The sequence below is a fragment of the Bombus bifarius genome, unplaced genomic scaffold (assembly GCF_011952205.1).
Source record: "Bombus bifarius isolate JDL3187 unplaced genomic scaffold, Bbif_JDL3187 scf7180000008023, whole genome shotgun sequence".
NCBI lineage: Eukaryota > Metazoa > Arthropoda > Insecta > Hymenoptera > Apidae > Bombus > Bombus bifarius.
The window spans coordinates 889,793-913,466 of NW_022884396.1; the positions used below are offsets into that span (position 1 = coordinate 889,793).

The window sequence follows — 23,674 nt, forward strand, 5'->3', positions numbered from 1 at the left end:
GCAACATTCTCTGCACAACTTAGCGTAATTATCTTCTCTTCTTTTCATCGCTACTCGTATGCAAGTACGATTCTCCTTACAAAGAACCAGAGGAATCTGAATTTCTAAAGAGACTCTGCGTTTTCTACTTGGCGTTGTAAGGCGCATTGAGCACGTGTGTACTATTTCCAGAGTACGATTCACGCAATCTCCGCCGAGATAACAATCGCGAAGCAATCTTATTTGCACGGGTTTGTCTCTTACGTGTTTCGTGTGTAATCTTGGTCAAATTCAGTTACAGTCGCTGGAAATCGATCAAAGTATCTGGACATTTTACGAGCGGTACGTATATCGTACTGTAATTAAAACACCTTTGAGATTAGCGGAGGCGAACGAAAGTGCAACTTTTCGATGCCACGAACGCGTGACTAATTCTAGATGTGTACGGAATAATATACCGTAGAAGTTATTCCTGGAACGGCAAATAAAGATTCTGCAGCAGCGTAACCGTGCATATTCTTCAATGAGAAACGGTGAACCTATTAATTGCGGATAAACGCTTGCAGATATTGTTGATAAGGCTGCAGATAAGCTGGAATCGTGTAAAAGACGAATCGCTATCGTTTAACATATATTAAGAATGAAACGGTGAAACGATATACGCGAGGTTTATGTACAGCGATTCACGTAGGTTTTCCAACGCTCCTAGTAATTTTTTATGTACATTTGTTATGTACATTTTTTTATGTTAAACATTTTGAAGCAGCACTGTCTTTTGCAAATAAAGTTTTTGGTACCGAAAGTTATGTTCAAAAAGAGAAAGAAGGAGACGTAAATGTCTATTCTATGCGTACACAGGAATCATCCTCTTTATTTTTCAATTTTTATTAACGAAAAAAATCAAATAACACGCACATCGATTATTTCTACGAAACGGTCGACTACTGGAAGCATACGTTTACTGCAAGATTCGTATCTATGTGACTTCTTTTCGAACAACCATACTCATCGTTCGATGAGAAAGTAATTCATTCGGAAAAGTTAATTATAAAAATTTAAAATTCAACGAGACTGCACGGTAATTGGATGTTCGACGTTCGCCGATTCTGATGGAAATGGTAAAGCACGCGTTTGAGACGCGAGTCCTTTTACAGAGCAACGTCAATCCGAGAATGAATAAAACATAATTGCGCGCATGATTTCATCCTGTCGATCGAGCAAACAAACTTTTATAGCGTATCGTTGATTGAAATTACATAATCGAGGCTTTCGATTGCTGCGAGCGAAGCGCGATGATAAGAATTCCATCGACTGTTCGCGCAATTTCCCTCAAATTCTTTCAGTTTGCCGAGGTGTTCTTTATTCTTCCTCCTGGTCGACAGATATAGTCGTTGGAATTGAAATTGCGCGCTTAAAACTACAGAAATGCGTAAATACTGTCTTATCTGTTAGTTTTATTTTAAGGTTGACGACGATACGTCGCGAGATAATTTTTCGAAAAAAGCTACTAGACTGTTATAATTTCCTGCAACGATTCTATGCAGTCGCAAGAAGAGTAGAGAAACGAGGTATTTTTGTTCTCGACGAGCAGCGCAATGTTTATCAGATACGCTGCGCCACGTTATTGGACCGAAAAGTTATTTTTGGTCGTTACATCATATAAAATAAGACTTTTTATACTACCTGTATAACTGGTCAACAGTTTGTAGATTTTTAAAGAGTAAATATAATACGAAGAAAGGTGTAATGAATCGTCTTTTAGCTACGTGTACGATTGTTTGTATAAAGTCGCAAGAAAAATGCAAGGCTGACTGACGTATCATTATCACGAAAACTCGAGGAACTAGGCATTTATCAGATTACGTGGCGTTATTAGACTGAAAAATTATATTGGATCGTTACATCAGAGACTTTGTACGATGATTGCAAAGAACGGGTTTATCGCGATCAAATGGAAGGAAAGCAACGTACGATCGTATATTGTCAAGTGCACGTACCGCTTATTTCCAGACGTGTACCGTGAACAACTCGTTGCTTTACGTCCTGAGATCGTGTGGGAGTCGCTCGACGTGCGATTACATCACGCGAATGATGTCACACGTGCGAAATATGCACCAATGGCGTACGAAGCCGGCCACAGACGAATGAATAAACCGCTCGTCCCGTTCTTCGTATCCGCGAATTCGTTCCTTCCTGATACCGTAATCCGCAATTGAAACAAATTGTCGTTGGCTAGGTTGTTGATAGCAACTCATCGTTACGTCGACCAAATATGCTAATTACGTATGTACGTATATATGCAGAGTTATTTTAGCTGGAAGTTCTCGGATGGTCTTTTGTGTAGAAAAGTGGACAAAATGTTTAACATGTTTCGTATCAAGTATTTTTGCTCAGCGACTCTAACGAATTGAATTTAGCTCGTTTAATAATCAATCGTGATGACCAAACATCATTAACGTTGTCACCAGTAGAGCCAAACGTCACCGATACATAATGTATGATTTATAGATGTGCGTGAATGTACAGTGGCTACGAAAAGTATTTGAACGTTGAAGTATTGAATTAAGTATTGAAGTATTGAATTTAGCACGTTTAATAACATCGTGATGACCAAACATCATTAACGTTGTCACCGGTACAACCAAACGTCATTGATACATAATGTACGATTTATAGATGTATGTTCATGTACAGTGGCTACAAAAAGTATTTGAACATTAAAGTATTCAATTTAGTATGTTTAATAACATCGTGATGACCAAACATCATTAACGTTGTCACCAATAGAGCCAAACATCACTGATACATAATGTACGATTTATAGATGTGCGTGAATGTACAGTGGCTACAAAAAGTATTTGAACATTAAAGTATTCAATTTAGCATGTTTAATAACATCGTGATGACCAGACATCATTAATGTTGTCACCAGTAGAGCCAAACGTCACTGATACATAATGTATGATTTATAGATGTGCGTGCATGTACAGTGGCTACAAAAAGTATTTGAACGTTATTTCCGAATGAAGCGCCCCGTTACAAGCTTTTACATATTTTTGTTTCTTTTCATAGTATCAAATCTTTATAGCCGTGTGAAATTTTAATATACTTGGACCTATGTAATTAATTAGTGCGTAAATGATATAATAAATACAATATTGTAGAGTTCTCGTAATAATTACTTTTTACTTAATAGTGGCTAAGAATAAAACGTTTAATTACCACGTTTGTTTGATTTCATCGATTTCTAAAATTAAACAGAAAAAAAAGAAAGAAGAAAATGCAAGAAAATTTTGTTCGAATATGAAAATTCTTTACGTATAAAAATCGGAACGTGATGTTGCTTTGTTCCAGGAGCACCCTTTCGAAGGGTAAGAAAGAAGTGAGTTGTTGGTCCGATTGACAAAATGACGACCGACATCTCGGTGGTGCGCGGGGGTTGGGACCCCACGCTACAACAAGAGATTGTCGATGAGTACGAATACGACGGGGGAAACTCGAGTTCGAGACTTTTTGAACGTTCACGCATCAAAGCTTTAGCTGGTACGTTCTCTTTTCCTTACTTGTTATCTTTATATTCGTTAACAAAAACGAAACGTTTCTGTTTGATAAATGGTTTCCAATTTTTGTAGTATGGAGTATTTTCATTCATGAATTTTGAAAAAACGTGAATGTGATCGAAAAGTACGGTTGGTGCATAGCAGCTTTATTTCGTAAATTCGTGTATATTATACGTAACTTGTAAGATGCAATTTGTAAATGGCCATAAGAGGCATACTTTGTATACGAATAAATTTTAGTAGATCGTTGATGATTTACACGATGATGTATCGTTAATTATTTGTGAAATTAAAACGTCAAAGCTAGCTTTGCCACATCCTTTGATATAGATACTGGGTTGATAAGTGCACGCTTTAAAGTGTGTGGCTATCGTAGAAAATGTTTAGTAGTAGCCTTCCGGTGAATCTAAAATCATTGAGTGAGCACTTGAGGGTATTATAAGAATGTATAGAAAAATAAATATCGCAACAGATATCGTGAGATAGATAGCCTGAATTTATTAGAAATGAACTACGATACAGTTGTGGACGACCTGAGAGGTAGAAATAGAAAAGCGATTTTAAAACATTGCAATTTAATAAATTTTCTATACTTACGTCCTTTTCTTTAATCAATTCTGTAATTAAAATGTTGTTATAATATTTACTCAATTTTCTATTTTCGTGTTTCTTAAACCAGGTGAACGTGAATTGGTACAAAAGAAGACTTTCCAAAAATGGGTCAATTCCCATCTGGTTCGGTGTTCATGCCGAATTGGCGATCTATACGTCGATCTTCGAGATGGCAAAATGCTCATCAAGCTTCTCGAGATTCTCTCCGGAGAACGTTTACCACGACCTACGAAAGGAAAAATGCGAATCCATTGTCTAGAAAACGTCGATAAAGCGTTGCAATTCCTTCGGGAGCAACGAGTGCATCTAGAAAATATGGGATCTCACGACATAGTCGATGGAAATCCTCGTTTGAGTCTTGGTCTCATCTGGACCATTATCCTGCGATTCCAAATTCAAGACATTACCATCGAAGAAACGGACAATCAAGAAACGAAATCAGCGAAAGACGCTCTACTTCTTTGGTGTCAAATGAAAACTGCTGGATATCACAATGTAAATGTACGAAATTTCACTACATCCTGGCGCGACGGTTTAGCCTTCAACGCCATCATCCATAAACACCGTCCGGATTTGATCCAGTTCGACAAACTTTCCAAATCAAATGCTATTTACAATTTAAACAACGCGTTCAATGTAGCCGAAGACAAGCTTGGTCTGACCAAACTTTTAGATGCTGAAGACATATTCGTCGATCATCCTGACGAAAAATCAATCATCACTTATGTAGTCACGTATTATCATTACTTCTCAAAGATGAAACAGGAGACCGTGCAAGGTAAAAGAATAGGCAAAGTGGTTGGTATTGCCATGGAGAATGATCGTATGATACACGAGTACGAAAGTTTAACCAGTGACCTATTGAGATGGATAGAAGGCACCATAGAGGCTTTAGGTGATCGTCGGTTTGCTAACTCTTTAGTAGGAGTGCAATCTCAGCTCTCCCAATTCTCTAATTATCGTACTGTGGAGAAACCTCCGAAGTTTGTCGAGAAAGGCAATCTGGAGGTGTTGCTGTTCACTTTACAGTCGAAGATGCGAGCCAATAATCAAAAACCATATACGCCTAAAGAGGGTAAGATGATCTCGGACATTAACAAAGCGTGGGAGAGGCTAGAAAAGGCGGAACACGAGCGTGAATTGGCTCTGCGTGAAGAATTGATTCGTCAGGAGAAATTGGAACAACTAGCAGCTAGATTCAACCGAAAGGCTAGCATGAGAGAGACCTGGTTGTCCGAGAATCAACGTTTGGTTTCTCAGGATAATTTCGGTTTCGATTTAGCTGCTGTGGAAGCTGCAGCCAAGAAGCACGAGGCCATCGAGACAGACATCTTTGCTTATGAAGAACGAGTTCAAGCTGTTATGGCTGTTTCACAGGAATTGGAAGCTGAGAATTATCACGATATCGAACGTATTAATGCTCGGAAAGACAATGTTCTTAGATTGTGGAATTATCTGCTCGAATTGCTTCGTGCTAGAAGGATGAGATTAGAGTTGTCTTTGCAGCTCCAACAGAACTTCCAAGAGATGTTGTACATTCTAGACAGCATGGAAGAAATAAAAATGCGTCTGTTGACCGACGATTATGGAAAGCACTTGATGGGCGTCGAGGATCTTTTGCAGAAACATTCTCTGGTAGAAGCTGATATCAACGTGTTGGGCGAAAGAGTGAAAGCTGTCGTTCAACAGAGCCAGAGATTCTTAGAACACGGAGAAGGTTATCGACCGTGTGATCCAACTATCATTGTTGAACGCGTACAACAGCTCGAAGACGCGTACGCTGAATTGGTACGCCTGGCAGTCGAACGCAGAGCCAGATTGGAAGAGTCTCGTAAATTGTGGCAGTTCTATTGGGACATGGCTGACGAGGAGAATTGGATAAAGGAGAAGGAACAGATCGTATCGACTGGAGACATTGGTCACGATTTGACGACTATAAATCTGCTGTTGTCCAAACACAAAGCACTGGAGAATGAAATCCAGTCTCATGAACCGCAATTGATGTCTGTGGCTGCTGTTGGAGATGAACTGGTTCGTCAGAAACACTTTGGTTCTGATAGGATTCAGGAGAGGCTCCAAGAAATTCTGGGAATGTGGAATCATCTCCTGGATTTGGCTGCTTTCAGAAGGAAGCGCTTGGAGGAGGCTGTAGACTACCATCAACTGTTTGCAGATGCCGATGACATTGATATTTGGATGCTGGATACACTACGACTCGTCTCATCGGAAGACGTTGGCAGAGACGAAGCCAATGTCCAATCGTTGTTGAAGAAACACAAAGATGTGACAGATGAACTCAAGAACTACGCTACAACTATCGATCAGCTTCGTCAGCAGGCATCGTCTCTTGGTGAGCAGGATGCTAAGTCACCGGAAGTGCTGGAAAGACTGGACTCCATAGACTCCAGATACAAAGAACTTATGGAACTCGCCAAACTTCGCAAACAGAGATTGTTGGATGCATTATCATTGTACAAGTTGTTCAGCGAGTCAGACGGGGTGGAGCAATGGATCGGTGAGAAGAATAGGATGTTGGAGACTATGGTGCCAGCGAAGGATATCGAAGACGTTGAGATTATGAAGCACAGATACAATGGTTTCGAAAAGGAAATGTATGCCAACGCTTCTCGAGTTGCTGTGGTCAATCAACTCGCAAGACAATTATTGCACGTTGAACATCCCAATTCTGAGCAGATCGTTGCACGTCAGAACGAGTTGAACCAGAAATGGGCCGAGCTCCGCGAGAAAGCAGAGAACAAACGTGACGAATTGAACTCTGCTCATGGCGTACAGACCTTCCACATTGAATGCCGCGAGACAGTATCTTGGATCGAGGATAAGAAACGTATCCTTCAACAAACAGACAGTTTAGAGATGGATCTGACTGGAGTCATGACCTTGCAACGTCGACTAAGTGGAATGGAGCGCGACTTGGCAGCCATCCAGGCTAAATTGGACGCCTTGGAAATGGAGGCTCAGAATATCCAACAACAGAATCTGGAAGATCCTGAGGTGATCAAGGGAAGGATTGATCAGATACACACTATTTGGGAGCAGTTGACACAGATGTTGAAGGAACGTGATGCAAAATTGGAAGAAGCAGGTGATCTTCACAGATTCCTCAGAGATTTGGATCACTTCCAGGCTTGGTTACGCAGGACACAAACTGATGTGGCCAGCGAAGATACTCCAACTACCTTGGCTGATGCTGAGAAACTCTTGACACAACACCAGAATATTAAGGAAGAAATTGATAATTATACCGATGACTACCAGAAGATGATGGAGTACGGCGAAAGATTGACCAGCGAAGCTGGTGATGGTGATACACAGTACATGTTCCTTAGGGAGAGATTAAACGCCCTGAAGATGGGCTGGGAAGATTTACGCCAGATGTGGGTCAACAGAAAGATCTTACTGTCCAATTCTCTTAATCTGCAAATCTTCGATCGCGACGCACGCCAGGCAGAAGTGCTTTTGTCCCAGCAAGAGCACATTCTCGCTAAGGATGAAACGCCGGCGAACTTCGAACAAGCGGAGCACATGATCAAGCGTCACGAGGCGTTCATGACCACGATGGACGCGAACGACGAGAAAATCAACTCCGTGGTGCAGTTCGCCGGACGACTTGTCGACGAGGGCCACTTCGCGGCGGACAAAGTCAAGAAGAAGGCAGAGAGCATTAACGAGCGTCGTCGAATAAACCGAGAGAAGGCGAATCAGTATATGGAGAAACTCAAGGATCAGTTACAGTTGCAGATGTTCTTACAGGATTGCGAAGAATTGGGAGAATGGGTTCAGGAGAAGCACATCACCGCTCAAGATGAAACTTATAGAAGTGCCAAGACGGTGCATAGCAAGTGGACAAGGCACCAGGCGTTTGAGGCCGAAATCGCGAGTAATAAGGATCGTCTGCAGCAATTACAACAGGCTGCTGAAGAATTGATTCAACAGAAGCCTGATTTAGCTGAGATCATCAAGCCTAAGGTGGCAGAATTGGCTGACCAGTTTGAGGAACTTGAGACTACTACTCATGACAAAGGTGAACGCCTGTTCGACGCCAATCGTGAAGTCCTTATTCACCAGACTTGCGACGATATTGATTCTTGGATGAACGAACTGGAGAAACAGATTGAAAGCACGGATACTGGTTCTGATTTGGCATCGGTGAATATCTTGATGCAGAAGCAACAAATGATCGAAACTCAGATGGCTGTGAAAGCGAGACAGGTTACCGAGTTGGACAAACAGGCTGAACACTTGCAACGTACGGTGCCTGACGACAAGATGGAGGAGATTAAGTGCAAGAAGGAGAAGGTGGCTCAGAGATTCGCCCAACTGAAAGCACCATTGATCGATCGTCAACGTCAGTTAGAGAAGAAGAAGGAAGCTTTCCAGTTCAGGCGCGACGTGGAAGACGAGAAGCTCTGGATCGCCGAGAAGATGCCTCAGGCTACCAGTACGGAGTATGGAAATTCATTGTTTAACGTGCACATGCTTAAGAAGAAGAACCAGTCTCTGCGTACTGAGATAGAGAACCATGAACCCAGAATCAATCTGGTCTGCAACAACGGACAGAAACTTATAGACGAGGGCCACGAGGATAGTCCTGAGTTCCAGAAATTGATACCCGAGTTAACCGAGAAATGGAAGGAGCTGAAGCATGCTGTAGACGACAGGAACAAGCATCTCTTGCAAAACGAAAAGGCACAGCAGTACTTCTTTGACGCGACAGAAGCGGAATCCTGGATGAGCGAACAAGAATTGTATATGATGGTAGAAGACCGTGGCAAGGACGAAATTTCAGCCCAGAACTTGATGAAGAAACACGAGTCTTTGGAACATGCCATGGAAGATTATGCAGAGACCATCCGCCAGCTTGGAGAAACCGCCAGGCAGCTCATTAACGATCAACATCCTCTTGTTGACCAGATTGCTGTGAAGCAATCACAAGTAGACAAACTGTACGCTGGTTTGAAAGATCTTGCTGGCGAACGACGAGCTAAATTAGACGACGCTCTTCAATTGTTCATGCTGAATAGAGAAGTGGACGATCTTGAGCAGTGGATCGCAGAAAGAGAATTGGTAGCTGGAAGCCACGAATTGGGTCAGGATTACGATCATGTGACGCTCCTTTGGGAGAGGTTCAAAGAGTTTGCTCGAGATACCGAGGCGATAGGCTCGGAAAGAGTGGCGGCAGTGAATGGAATTGCAGATTCTCTAATGGCAAGTGGTCACTCCGATGCTGCTACTATTGCAGAATGGGAGGATGGTTTGAACGAAGTCTGGCAAGATCTGCTGGAATTGATCGAGACTCGTACGCAAATGCTGGAAGCTAGTAAAGAACTGCACAAGTTCTTCCACGATTGCAAAGACGTGCTTGGAAGAATCTTGGAGAAACAGAACGCTATGTCTGACGAATTAGGTCGCGACGCTGGCTCAGTCTCAGCTCTGCAGAGGAAGCACGCCAACTTCATGCAGGATTTATCCACGTTGCAGAGCCAGGTGTCGCAGATCCAAGAGGAATCTGCTACGTTACAGGCTAGTTATTGCGGAGACAAGGCTAGAGAGATCACTAATCGTGAAGGAGAGGTAGTTGCTGCTTGGAACAATCTTCAATCGCTTTGCGATGGTAGAAGAACGAAACTGGAGGATACCGGTGATCTGTTCCGATTCTTCAACATGGTTAGGACTCTGATGATTTGGATGGATGATGTAGTTCGTCAGATGAACACTTCGGAGAAACCTCGCGACGTTGCTGGAGTGGAGTTACTAATGAACAATCATCAAAGTTTAAAAGCCGAAATAGATGCTAGGGAGGACAATCTGATGGCGTGTATCAATCTTGGGAAAGACTTGTTAGCCAGGAACCATTATGCTAGTAGCCAGATCAAGGAGAAATTGGCAGCTTTAACTGATCACAGAAACGCGTTGCTGCATAGATGGGAGGAACGTTGGGAGAATCTACAACTGAGTAAATATATAGATATTTTGATTGAACTATTATAATTTATTGTGGATTTTTATGCATTTATAGGAAATTTCAAAGTACAAAAAATCTTTAAAATATCTCAGATAGAATATAGATTATAAGTAGGTGAAATACATTTTTTAATAGTGTTCGTAAAAATACGAATCTACATAAATATCCGCAGTCTATTTATCGTGTCAGAAATGATATGGTCACCTTATTAATGATGTCTGCGTATTATTGTAGTTTTGGAGGTCTATCAATTCGCAAGAGACGCAGCGGTTGCTGAAGCATGGTTAGTCGCCCAGGAACCATACCTTATGAGTCAAGAACTTGGCGTAAGTAATGTTAAATTAATTTCTAACATAATTCTTTAACGATGTTAATAATATTTGATGAAAATTAATGATATAATAAATGTAATTGTTACAGCACACGATCGATGAAGTGGAGAATCTGATTAAGAAGCACGAAGCGTTTGAAAAATCGGCAGCTGCTCAGGAAGAAAGGTTTAGTGCCTTGCATCGACTCACTACGGTTAGTGTTTTTTCTATGAATGAGAAATATTGATTTGTACAATTTATTCAATGAAAGCATTTGTACGTGCTACAGTTTGAGTTGAAAGAAATGAAGAGGAGAGAACAAGAACGAGAGGAAGAAGAAAGACGCAAGAAGGAGGAGGCCGCAGCAGCCGAGGCAGCTCGATTAGCTAAAGCAACACCGGTAACTAGTCCAGACGAACCACCGAGCGAAAGGTACCATTAAATTTTAATAATTTTCATTATATGTTTTGCTTCGTATTTAGCTAGTAAAATGAAAAATATTTACAATTAGCCAGTAATAAAATTATATGTAGCACTGGATCTAAGATATAATAAAAAAATTATAATATAAAACGAATAAAATATTGTAATGGTAACTAGGAAATAATATTAAGGAATATAAGGTATAACAGAGTATAATGATTTTTGCATAACAGAGCCGAAGCAGAAGGTGTACCAACTGGAGAACGTCCCGCCGGAGAAGACGAATCACATGGTAAGATAATAACACATGTACTGCATAATGTCTTTTTATCTAAAGACAGTTTGATAAGAGTGTTGTATACGTTGCATTGTAATGTTCACTTTTCAGTGCATTAGAGAATACGAATAGCAATAATCTATTCAAAAAACCGATTAAGATACCTAAGAAAGATAACATTTTCTTTAGATGCTTTAAAACGATATTATCAGTAAATATCTCAATCTAATGTCTTGCAAAAACAACGATAATGCGGGATTGATGATCGTTAAGCGCTCGATTCTACTATAAAGAATGAATAGAAACGTTTTTTTTCTCTTCTTTTTTTTTATTGTTGTACTAATACAATATGTATCGTCCGATTTTGCTTTCCACGTATTTTGTACACTTAACTCTCAGGCGACTGGTTTTACAAACTGGTTTATTTGGATAAGCATGAAATTGCTAACAGCACGTTTATTTTTGCCTTTTTCTCTTTCCAACCTATTATCGCCATTGTGACTCCGTTCCAAATGGAAATCCAATGAATCCCAATTATCGATTCTATCCTATAACGCACCTTAAAATGCGGCACGGAATGCACAAATCGCAGTGGCACATCGCAAGGCTTCTACACGTACACCACAACCTCAAGACAAGCCCAAGGAAGGTGAGTGTCCTGATGAAACAAATATCGTCATCTTTTCGCTAGAAATTTTGTCTTTATTTCCAAATGATTATTTCAAACAGATTGTTTTTTTTTTTACCTTTTATGTGACTATATATATATACATGTGTATCTATTATATGATCAACGTCATATAACGTATTGTGTTTGTACCATTTTGATGACCATTTAATGCATTACACATCTGCTAATTTATTTATCGTATTTTCTATTTCATTTCTTTGCACAATTCATTTTTACATCACTCGATTTCTTTCATTGTGGCTAACGAAAAGTGCAAAGAATTAAAAATCTTTTTCAGAATATAGGGAAATCATTGTATGTTACGATACAGTATATCTTTTACTAATTTTATTATCGTTTCTTAATGACAACACTCTATTAAATATCAGTGCCTTTTTTTTATAGAAGACGATTTAGTTTTTCGAGAATGTCGTGCAATTATATGTTGCCGAATGTTTGTTCAGCAGTAGTAACTACGTATCTGTAGTTGGTCTATAAACGAGGCTCTGATATTTGATGATTGAATTGCACTTTATATATAGATCCCGCTATATCGATCCTTTAAGCTGGTGATGGAGCATAAAATCAAATCATCTGGCAGCGTTTTACAGCAGATTTTCTTTAGTTTCTTTCCACGGAGATATTTGCCCGAATTGTGCAATTATATTTTGTAAGAAATAATGTAAACCTTTTACTCTTTGCAGAAGCATAAAAACTAGCTTCTGAAATTGTAATTTGATCTTTACACAATTCAGGTCATTCTCATAAATTTCACATGTTCTGTCTTTCAGCATATTCGTAGGCAAATTACTACTGTTTCTCGCTATAATCGCAGCTACGAACCTTTACTTGCTTTTATTAACTATTTTTAGCAGGTGATGGAGTTATTCTACCTGAGACACACGAGTATTTAAAAAAAAAATTATTAATAATATTTCAACCGACATCACGAATATTTTTCAATTAAAATTGAATTTTGCATGATTATGCAGACATATTCAATATTTATTATATCGATTATATACATTCCTATCATACACGAGTTAATATAATAATTTTTCAAATAAAAGTGGTGGGTACAAATTACGTAAATTAAGTTCCTTCTCTCGATTAATAGTATACAACAAAATTTAATCTTTATTTGAAAGGTAAGCACAGACAGTGACTTATATGAAAGTTAGTATTCAAATATAACTTGAACTTTGAAGTATGTTTGTATGTGTATCTAACATCTTTCCTATGCAATAGCAGATGCTTTTAGAGCAGCTTGTCTGTTTATTGTTGATCCATCGTAATCTAAAATCCTTATTTCATCTTTGTTTCATTCCACAGTGCTTAACAATCATTCATTATATCTCTCGGAGTGTTCTTTGCTTATTTTAACAAGTAATTTGAAAAATGTATTGTTCAGTTGGTCGTGTTAGATGTTTTGCTTTCATAGAGTGATTCCTTCACTCTCAGTATAATACGATTCCAAAGTATAGCATGTTATAATCGGTGTGATGGTATATAGTGCATGCTCAGAAACCTGCACGTCTATCCATGCGAGGAGAAGAAACACCACCTGCCACCACCCCCTTGAAACCTTCGCAAGGTCTGTCTAGTCCAACAAGTAAGTCCATTTTAAGGATCAATGTCTTCTTTATTTGTCATTCACAAAAAACTTATAAAATACATCATACTAAAAATTATAATCCAAAGATCAATAGGTCGTCTAATAATACTCGAAGAATTCTTTTCCAGAATTTCATCGCATTAAAATAATTAATTCCAATATTAAAAAAAGAAGTACAAAACACAGAGAATCTCCCTCTGAATAAGATTAAACTTGGTAAAGCTCTGTTTCTTCAGTGGCGTTCACGAAGATACGAATTTGCATATACATTGGCGATCTAACGATTACGTGCTAAAATAGTTTAGCTCGTCGCTTGTATCGTTTAATTTCTCTCTTGGACCCGCAGGACAGACGCCTCCAAATTCGTCGATGAATTCACACGCCTCCAAGATCCTCAGAGTCTCGTCGACAGAACGAGACATGGAAATCTCACTGATCGCGATATGTCGAATCAATTGGTTTCTATCGATGACGAACAGTCCCTTAAGGCATATTCCTTCTTTTTCATCCAGTACTCCGTACATTCTCGATATATTCTGATTCTTATCGGATAAAAAGGGTATTTTCATTTCGCCCAGACCACCTTGCTTCCGGGGTGTAATGATCCATGCTAGATGTGCGTACGGAGAATCCGTAGAAATGGCAATTACCTCGCAGCCTGTTTGTCATTTCCAGCGAAATTGAATATTTGAATTCCTTGGTGTTATATAATAATTGTACGAAGTAGAGAGAGATGCAAAAGATAACGAACAGAGTAACACATTCAATTTATGAATGTATAATTATATATATGTCGGAGATGAAAGAACATCGGGATTTCCCGTGCGGAATGTTGGGAAAAACCCCGATACTCTAGTCCAGACTTTTACTATAGCTGCATTTAAGTAATAAAAATAAGAAATAGTTTTAATGTTCCAATCTGACTTTATGACGATAGGTTCGGGCTCGATGTGACATAGCGGGTCACTAGACGTAGCCACGGTCACGGGAGGGACGTGTACCCGACAGAGGTATGAAATGATCATATGGTTCAAAACAAAGATTGACCCGAGAAGTGGGGACAGGAGTATATAAGGGCAGTTTCTTTTGGATTACGAGTGAGTTAGTTTGTTAGTCAGTCGTTGGACGAATTGCTGATTGAGAAGTTACCCGAATCGAGTATTACGTTGATACTTGTCCTCCCGTGGACCGTGGATTCGTCATCGAACCTGAATTCGTTGTCACCATCATCTCGACCATCCTATCGCCATTACTCATAGCCTCTTGTAGTGCCCCCATTTGTACCGATAAATATTAGCTACATCCGCGACGGTAAAGTAAGTAAAGGTTCATCGAACGCCCCAAAATGCCATCTTGACTCCGACATATATATATGTATATTTGTATCTTGAATTTCGAAATTAAAAGAGGAAGGTAAAGGAAAGAAAATAAGGGATGAGTAGCGTATACCTAATTTATTGAATTCTTCGATACGATCATTGAATTGTATGATTTCCGTAGGGCAGATAAAAGTGAAATCGTAGGGATAAAAGAGCAATATCAGATATTTTCCCTCGTAATCTTTCAGGCATATTTCTTTCATTTTTAAGTCAATTATCGCGATGCCTGACCAGGCTGGTGCTGTAGTGGACAGCGCTGGTACCACGTGTACTTTTGGTTCATGCGGCTTTTGCGGTTGTTCGCCGCAACACAAGTCGCTCTGTTCTATTTTGCCTCTAAGAAACGGGTCGAAAGTCGTCATCATGCTACGTTATAGTGAAATTAATAGCCGTATAAAATCGATATTTCTTTCTATATAAACGCGAATATTGGCTAATATCGTTTCCATGAGCGAAAACAAAAGTTGGCAGATTTTCTCTATAAAAATGTCAATGTCACGGTAAACAAATTTCGAAAGTTTCTTCCCTCCTTCTGAAAAACACGATGTTCCACAACAAAATCTAATCCTCACGGTATTTTTACTCTTCTTTATCGTCGTCAACAACCGCATACGTTGGGTTGATGCGACGTTAAAACTTATTAAAAGACAACGTTGCGAAGAGGAAACGAGCCATTTGTACAGTATATTTCTTTTTTCACATTCACAATTTGCCCAACTTGGACATTTGGTAGAATTTTTTATCTGTTTGATTATCATGTGGGTGGCTACCCCCAATGGGGTACCATCTTCGTGTTTGTTAAGATATATCCTTTGTGAGATCTGCTGGATGTTTCCTTTTTAGTCTTCTTTCTATGGCTTTTGTACAGTATATGAACTGTCGTTATTGATTTAGGATTTTCAAGGAATACGTTAAAGCCTGTTCTGAGCGCTAGATTTCCGTAGCAATAACATCTTTATACAATAACTTTGTAATATACGGAAGATATAGGGAAATAGAAAGATTGTAGAATTTTAGAGTTATGTCTTTCATAGTAGATTATTAATTACAAATTAATATTACGAGGGAAAAATATGATAAGGTTTCATGAAACAGATACGTTAGCAAATCAATCACGAATATTATCATATCTTTCCCGCGTCGACTTTGATTAATTTCTCTGATTAAAAATCATCATCATCATCTTTTTTTACTTCAGTAGTAATAACACCTACCTGTTTAATAAATTGTCCAGCAGTTAGCAAATCTGGCAAAGTAGAGAAACGGTGAAGTTAAAAGATTGAAAGGATCGCTGTAACAAACAATTTAAATAAACCAACAAAAATCAATTAGAGATCAAATAGCTTTTTCGAACGTGATATAAATTCACAATCGAGCAACATTCTAACAATATCGCGATCATTTTGCAGTAAATACGATTTAAACATTGGAACCTCGTTCTTGTTATCGTAAACTCGTCGATCGTGCTTTGCCTAATTATAGTAATAAAAAAAAATCATGTTTGATAAAAGATTCGATGGAACAAATTTTCGAAAGCGGATCATATTTTTGCCAGAATTTGTATCTTGGCGGATAAAGTGAGTCTCGCATGAGCATGCGTTGCATGTGCAGCAAAACGATGCGAATTTAACAAACGTTCCTGTCCCTTACCTTCCTTCGACCACAATTCTAAAATAAAACTAGGCTGTCGATGTGACTCGATGTAAGTAGTTAATAACGTGGCGTGTGTTACGTGTGTCGTGTTAAAAGCTCCGAAAGGTGGAAGCGGTTCCGAGTCTGGTACTTTAAGACGTAAGGAACGTAGTCGCAGCAAGTCGCCGTTCAGGAGTTTCCGCTGGAGAAAGTCCGCCAAGTCGCCGAGTTTAGATCGAAGTGGCGTGAGTGACGATGAGCGCAGCATTTCCGGTAAGCAATTCTATTCAAACATCGTGCACACTGGAGTTTTTCTGCTACCGTTATGCCTACCCACCATTTTAATTACGATAATAGCTCGTTAATATCTCTTTAAGTTCGCTTGACAGTGATATGAATTTAATAAACGTTCGGTCACAGCAAAGTAAACTTAATGGAATTAACACTAGTTGATAATCGATCGAAATATATTAATAAATTAATTAACATTTTATTTAGGTAGTGATACGAGCCTCTGGAAGATGAACTTTCATATCGTCGAGCAACTATTAAACATTTTGCTATTCCAGCTTCATTGATGATCGCAGGAAGCGTTTCCTTAATTTCCTGAATTGTGTACGTGTGTCTGGAATACGTGTACGAGGGATGTTGAATGAAACATTAGGAATCTGGGCTATGGAAACGTTAATAATGTATGCATCCTTCTAATCATACGTGATCAGAATCAAGTTTACGATTGGTGCTGTACGGTGAATGCGTGTACATGTTTGGGTATCTCGATTGCATTCCGGCATTGTTTTATAACGTCTATCTGATTAACTGTTCAGGTCTTCCTACTTGAAATGGATTCCACCCAATGAATGTATAATTGTGTTTGCAGTTGTGTTACACGTTCGAAAGGAAACTGGATGTTGTAACGTAGATTACGTTCTTTTCTCTTTAACTCTTCGCATACTATTCGCCAAGTAGTATAGTTATTTTTATCTTCTGTCGTTTGTCAGTTTGACTTTAAATTAAATCCGATTTTACAGAACAACGAAGTCCCACCGATGATGAATTCGAGGGCGTGTTGCAACGAAAGCACGAATGGGAGAGCACAACGAAGAAGGCGTCTAATCGGTCCTGGCACAAAGTGTACATGGTCGTTCGTGGACAGAGCTTGTTTGTATATACCGACCAAAAGTCATACAAGGCAGCGCCTGATCAACCGTACAAGGGAGAGTCTCCTCTGGACCTTAGAGGAGCGACTATTACTGTGGCGAGCGATTACACTAAGAAGAAACATGTCTTCCGAGTAAAGTGAGTTCTGCTTCTAGTCCCAATATGACAGAGAGTGGGAAGAGGAGCAATATTTGGTTGCTGTTTGGCTTCACGCTAAGAATTTATATCAACGATTAAGGAGATTTTACAAAAACTTTTGCTACAGGGCCTGCAACTTTGTGATTTAGTTTGACATAATTGCCAATATATTCATAGAAATTACATAATATGATGAATACATATTTTGCTTGAAAAAGTTGAAAATCCTGCTCTCTTCTTCCTGTGATCATAAACGTACAATTTAATATAAATACGATAGAGAAGTATCGATTAAAATTTCATATCTTTTAGGTCACAAAGCGGATCAGACTTCCTATTCCAGGCTAAAGACGATGCTGAAATGAACGACTGGGTTACCGTGTTGAACCAAGCAGCACAGGGTACATCAGGTGCGGGTACGTCTAGGGCGCACACTCTACCCGCGCCTACACAAGCCGAGACCAAGCGGCGTAGTTTCTTCACTCTCAAGAAAAAGTGAGTCTCTCGTTAGAAGTATCTGAAAAAAAATTCGGCAAAAAGGCGACCGGATGACCGCGTGGGAAGATACGTAACGCCAACATATCACGTAAAGTAAAAAAAAAAGAAAGAGATAGAAAGAGATTGATGGAATTCGATAGGAAACGAAATATCATTAGCTAAACGCTTCGTTGTTCAAATCTATTATTTTCGTTTAATCGTCGTTTCTTCTTAAATCGATTAAAAATTTTATAAAAACTTCTCGTTATTCATGTCATCTTCCGTGTCATCTGTTCTTCATGCTGATGATTGTCAAATCACTTTCTTTTACCTTTACGAGTCCATTACGAGTGCTGTGTCAATTTTTAACGCGAATCATTGTTAGTAAGCATCGTTAATTGCTCGTATTGGAGCATATTTACAGGGTGTGTATGTTTAACTATGGACTTTTTAATGTTTTTTCCTTTCTCTTGCATTAATCATTCAGTAATCTTCGTTTTTCGCTAGCTTCTCGTCATCTGTGCATTTCTGAGAGCTAAGTAAAACTCCGGTTAAAAGTTCCAGTTAAAAAGCGTGTTCCAAAATGTAGGTATTTTACAAATATTTTGCTTCGTTTTCAAAATATCATTGATCATCGTTATACGAGTGGCAAGGTGATCACCTCGGACCGATGAATTATTCACGATTGTTCTAAAGATTCGAGGTTTTCCCGTGTCATTACCATCTCACGGTATACGTTTAACGCTGGCAGACATTTTTCCATTTCATTCGATCACATTTTGCATTTATCATATTTTAGAAAAGCCAAAAAGTAGAAAGTGTGAAACCAATGAACTGTAAGAAAACAGTACACAATTGGAACAACATTTAGAGAGATTGCGGTGAGTCGCATAAATAATCATTAGATCATTTTTACCGTCGTACTACTGCACGATTTTCATTGATCATCGTTTACCAATTTTCTTTTCTCTATCCTTCTGTTACACCTTTTTTTTCTTTTTCTTTGGTTACATTTAATTAGCATATCTAAAAAAGTACAAGAGGAATGTTCTTCCAATTGTGAATGCGGAATGATATATATTATAATCGAAGTTCTCTACAAAAAGGAGAACCTGTACGTGCGGTGCTTAACTGTGTTTCATATGCGCGACCATAAAAAGTTCCTTAGATAACGTTCAAGTCGCTAATTACAGTCATAACTCGTTATCCGTTATACATATATACTGTGCTCCATAATTATAAAACTACCCAAAGTTTTCAATTTTTGTACGGTATGTCTGCTAAAAATGGGGACTAACTATAGAACCAGCGTAGCAGAATATTTTACTATAAAGAATTGAAATTAAGGTAAAATAAAATGAAACTGTAACAATAATTTCTACAAGTTCTTCTTTTATAATTTTTATAACTTCTGTTTGCTTTTATATGCTTCTAATTAGATTTGGCGTTGTACCTATATAAAAATTGAGAATCTTAGGCTGGTCTTATAGTTATGAGATGCAGTATATATTCTTTCGAATGATAGCATTTATTAATTTTGAGAAAGATACGACAGCAATTTGAAGTGAAGTAAAAATTTGACATAAAAAGGGAGTGTTAATTTTTACTTTACTTTTTGCAAACACTATTGATTCTGTGAAAAATTCTACTCTCTATCTATAGAATCTAGTGAAGCTATGCATAATTGAGTGCTAAAAAGATTTGCCAAGTTACATGTTCCGGCATTAGTAAATTCTGAAGTTATTCTATTTGAAGGTTCTAGAATTTTATAATTATATAAATTATATAATTTAGCAAAGTCGATAAATGTCATTTGGATATAAACGTGTATGGATTATAGAAGACCAAATGAGAAACTAGAACGCAAATTAAAAAATGAAAAATACCGTATTTCAGTAAAGGATAGTTTTAATTTCACAAAGTGTAACGTGAGCGGATCAACGAATTGCGATGGATGATTATCATCCCTAAGCGAGCAGCTGTACTTTAGCGACAAAACATTTCCAGACATGAAAACCGAATATATGAAATGTACGAGTCAAATTTTGTCTCATTCGGGAAAAAACAAGAGGAAGAGAATATGAAACACAATCATTTTAATCATGTCACCAAACAAAGCTCAGTTCACAGGCGCTTTTTATCAGCATTTTTCATTGCTTTTTCATGAAACATTTCTTTCGTTCGCTCTAGTATAATGTATTGTTATTATTATATATATGCGTAGACACACATGATTTATTGTATATCATTGTTGGATTATATTGCTGCCATCCTTTTGTCATTGCTTCGTTATGTCATCATACATATTATATCATTTGTTCACGCTTCTTTGCTGGTCGGAAAAAAAAAAGAAAATACTTTCAGAGAAATCATCCTGGTTATCAGTAAGATATGACACTGTTGCCTTCTACTGTTGGAGGTAAATTTTGGCTGTACACGCGACTTACATAAACGCGTGCAGCTCCTAAATGATAGAGCTGATTCGTGCATATGTACTTTAATTGCCCAGATTTGTGTGTAGTATCCGTACTTGCTCATGTCAAACCTTGACAGATAGTGTTATAGCACTCATTTAGCAGCATTAAAAGATATTTTGAGACGTAGTATTATTATTCCCATATATACAGGGTGACCTGTTTCAACCTGTCCATTTTACTATTTAAAAATTATGTGTATTAGGCTAAATATTGAAATCAAATGCAATTATATTTCAAAGCAGATTTGAAGACTAAACATTCAAAAAAGTGGAAAGGTAAAAAACAGGCTGCGCTATATTTCCTTATGGATACTTGATACGCATTCTTGCTCAATATCGTGCGTATTAAATTTTAAAGAGGCTAGAGCGGTACGATCTTTAATTTTGTATACTTTAGTTTACCATCGAAAAAATATGTAATAATATTCTAAATGTTATTTAAGAAATATCTTTTTAGATGAAGTTCGCTAGTTTAAAAGGAAACTTAAATCTTGATATATATATATTGTTTCTTTTTCATTTCAATTTATAGAAATCTTAAAAAGTTGTTTAAGAATTTGTTTTTATTGACAATTTTATGAACTATAGAAAGAGAGATAAGACTGATTTAGCTCTACGCCTCGTGGATAAGAAATTACCATTGTTTTCCAAAGAAACACTACGCACACATGCCTTCTACGTAATACGCGTTAACATTTTTTAATTTAATGTTTGCTTTGTTTGCCAATTTTCAGCTAAACTGGAGCAGTGAAGTTCGGTATAAGCCGCTCAGCACAACACACACAGTTTAAAAGAAATGTTTCGTCGCTCTACGTGGTTAACAAATAAATAAAAAGGCAGCGCTGATTGTAAGAATTAGGAGACATACACGCGGACATGGTGTTTGGAAAAAAAAAACGAGAAAGAAACAAAATCGAAGGAAGACTCGACTTATTATAAGATCCGTGTCGATTTTACGAAAAATGCCTACCATCTTCGATAACTATTCATCACGAAGAAAAAAAAAGAAACTAATAGAAAATATTTAAGCAGCTGTCTGTATGTATTTAAAACATTTCACGCGCGTGTAGGCCATTTGAAGTCTTTAATTGCGTTTTTTTTAGTTTCTTCAAGGAATTTTCGGACACTTTGCAATATATCGCTAGTTGAGAAAGTGACACACAAACACATACAAACATTCGATGTCCCACGTTAGCGTGATCGAGTTTACTTGAACATGGATATTAATTGTCAAAATTGATTGCCCATCTTTCTCGCATACTCGCATAGTGAACTACTGAGTACAAGTTTTAGATTTTGTAATTTAATACGTGGGCGTATCTTGCGTTTTGATATTATTTTACAATGTAGCCAAGGCGATCCTTCGTTTGTCTGTAATATTTAGTTGATACCATAGTTGATATCAGTTACTGCAAAAGTTCTGCATATTATAAGTCAGATAAGAATTCGATTATAAAATTAATTCAGACTGTTCAGGATAAGCCAGTAGATCACATTTTCAAGCAATGACACGTAACGAATCGAATAACAGCAGTGAAACGTAGCTCGATAAGTGATCTATTTTTTACAGTATGTATTTGCTAATATTGCTTCGAACAATTTTCTATGTTTCTACGAGTCGCGTAAATGCCATTTTTGAACAGACGTTCGCTGTTGAAGAGGAACTCGAGAAGCAATGCCTTATGAGATATAACTCTCGTTTAATTGAAAAGTATCTTCTAGCCCTTTTTATACTACATAGATAAAAATTTGTAGCAGCTTAGAGTGCTATAATGTTTCTATTTTAGAAGAAACTCTTATTAGAGCTTGTGCAGTAATTTGATACGCGTTGTTGCTCTCGTCTTAAGAAGGAAAGAAACGTTGTTCTTTAATTCATGATATCTGCCCTGTTTTATCAATTTAAGCAGCTCAATCGATGCACGTGTTCATTTGTAAGGTCTGTACACCGGTATATACACTTTCTCTCGCCCAGCACCTCTTTTTTTTTAATTTCGTGTTTCTCCGCAAACGATTCGTTTGCGTTTCGATGACTGCCATATATATATTTAAGCGGCACACTAACTTGGGACATAATACATATATAAATATATAAATAAATATATAAATATTATATATAAATATAAATATAAATTAGCTTTTAAAAAATTGTTAAATATATGCTACGCCCTAAGGGAATACGCATTGAGGATTATAAAAAAAAAAAGAAATGGAACACACATTGTTTAATAATTTTAAGAGTTTCCTCTTATATACGATCCCAAAATATCACGATTCGACGAAATTAAGAATAGAACGAAGAGATAATATTTAATTGTTCTTTATACATGTTTCTGCGTGTGAGATGCAGTTTTTATCAAGCGAGCTTTTATCAACGAGAAGAATCGGGAATGGTATCGATTCCATTTGAAGCGTCTCGCTTGATATTAACTGATATCGTATTCACGTTGCGATTTACGCGATTGTTAACTTTCGTATTCTTTATTATTTTCCTTTTGTCTTGTCTTTTGACATTTTTAAATATTTATCACGGTTGTTTTTTGTTTCATATAGAGTGTAAGAATGGTTTAAGGTTGAAACTTAAGAACCGCGTTTTTGACCATCTTTTTCAGTGACGATTATTTAAGAACTATTCATTTTTACTAAAAGCTCTCGCCCTCTTTTCTGTTCAGATGTTGTCCATTTACAATGCGACTCATTTCAATCGACGTCGACTTGTTCCATTTTTCTTGGAATGCACTTTTTCTTGACGTGGTAATAATCATATTTCTCTCGACGATACCTCTGAGTAGCACATGTTGGGAATACGTTTGTAAAACGTCTCATCTTTTTTACTATATATTGTACTGTGCGCTTCACTAATTTGTACATACGATCATGAGTAACGCAGTATACGCCTAGGCAAGAAGAACGAAATGCAGTAATTAACGATCTTAATCAAAAGAAGAAAGAAACATACAATGAAATCGATGACACTGTTCGCT

At 37.8% G+C, this 23,674-nt stretch overlaps 2 protein-coding genes across 9 annotated transcripts in view; one reads left to right on the plus strand and one right to left on the minus strand.

Moving 5' to 3' along the window:
- The window catches only part of LOC117207159 (spectrin beta chain), a 39,636-nt gene extending 16,731 nt beyond the window's left edge, over positions 1-22,905 (plus strand). For 2 of the 8 annotated variants that reach the window (XM_033447093.1, XM_033447094.1), the window contains exons 2-13: positions 3,334-3,522; positions 4,219-10,125; positions 10,369-10,460; positions 10,555-10,659; positions 10,735-10,877; positions 11,102-11,160; positions 11,738-11,794; positions 13,329-13,427; positions 16,559-16,714; positions 17,473-17,740; positions 18,053-18,235; positions 21,428-22,905. In XM_033447093.1, the coding sequence (XP_033302984.1) occupies positions 3,387-3,522; positions 4,219-10,125; positions 10,369-10,460; positions 10,555-10,659; positions 10,735-10,877; positions 11,102-11,160; positions 11,738-11,794; positions 13,329-13,427; positions 16,559-16,714; positions 17,473-17,740; positions 18,053-18,235; positions 21,428-21,431 (7,209 nt within the window). In that variant the 5' untranslated portion in view covers positions 3,334-3,386 and the 3' untranslated portion in view covers positions 21,432-22,905. The remainder of the gene's footprint in view (positions 1-3,333; positions 3,523-4,218; positions 10,126-10,368; positions 10,461-10,554; positions 10,660-10,734; positions 10,878-11,101; positions 11,161-11,737; positions 11,795-13,328; positions 13,428-16,558; positions 16,715-17,472; positions 17,741-18,052; positions 18,236-21,427) is intronic. The other 6 variants (XM_033447098.1, XM_033447096.1, XM_033447095.1 and 3 more) reach the window with 6 other exon arrangements.
- LOC117207161 (peroxiredoxin-2-like) lies at positions 13,715-15,221 on the minus strand. Its single transcript, XM_033447103.1, has 2 exons — positions 14,880-15,221; positions 13,715-14,088 (listed from the first exon to the last, which is right to left on the minus strand). Exons 1-2 carry the CDS (start codon positions 15,172-15,174, stop codon positions 13,715-13,717), a joined length of 669 nt encoding a protein of 222 aa, XP_033302994.1. The 5' UTR covers positions 15,175-15,221.
- Positions 22,906-23,674: the final 769 nt, after the last annotated feature.

Coding starts and splice junctions, on each gene's coding strand:
- LOC117207161 (XM_033447103.1), bottom strand. CDS start 15,174: ATGATGACGACTTTCGACCCGTTTCTTAGAGGCAAAATAGAACAGAGC. Junction 14,089..14,879: donor CGAAGAATTCAATAAATTAG/GTATACGCTACT, acceptor AATGACAAACAG/GCTGCGAGGTAATTGCCATT.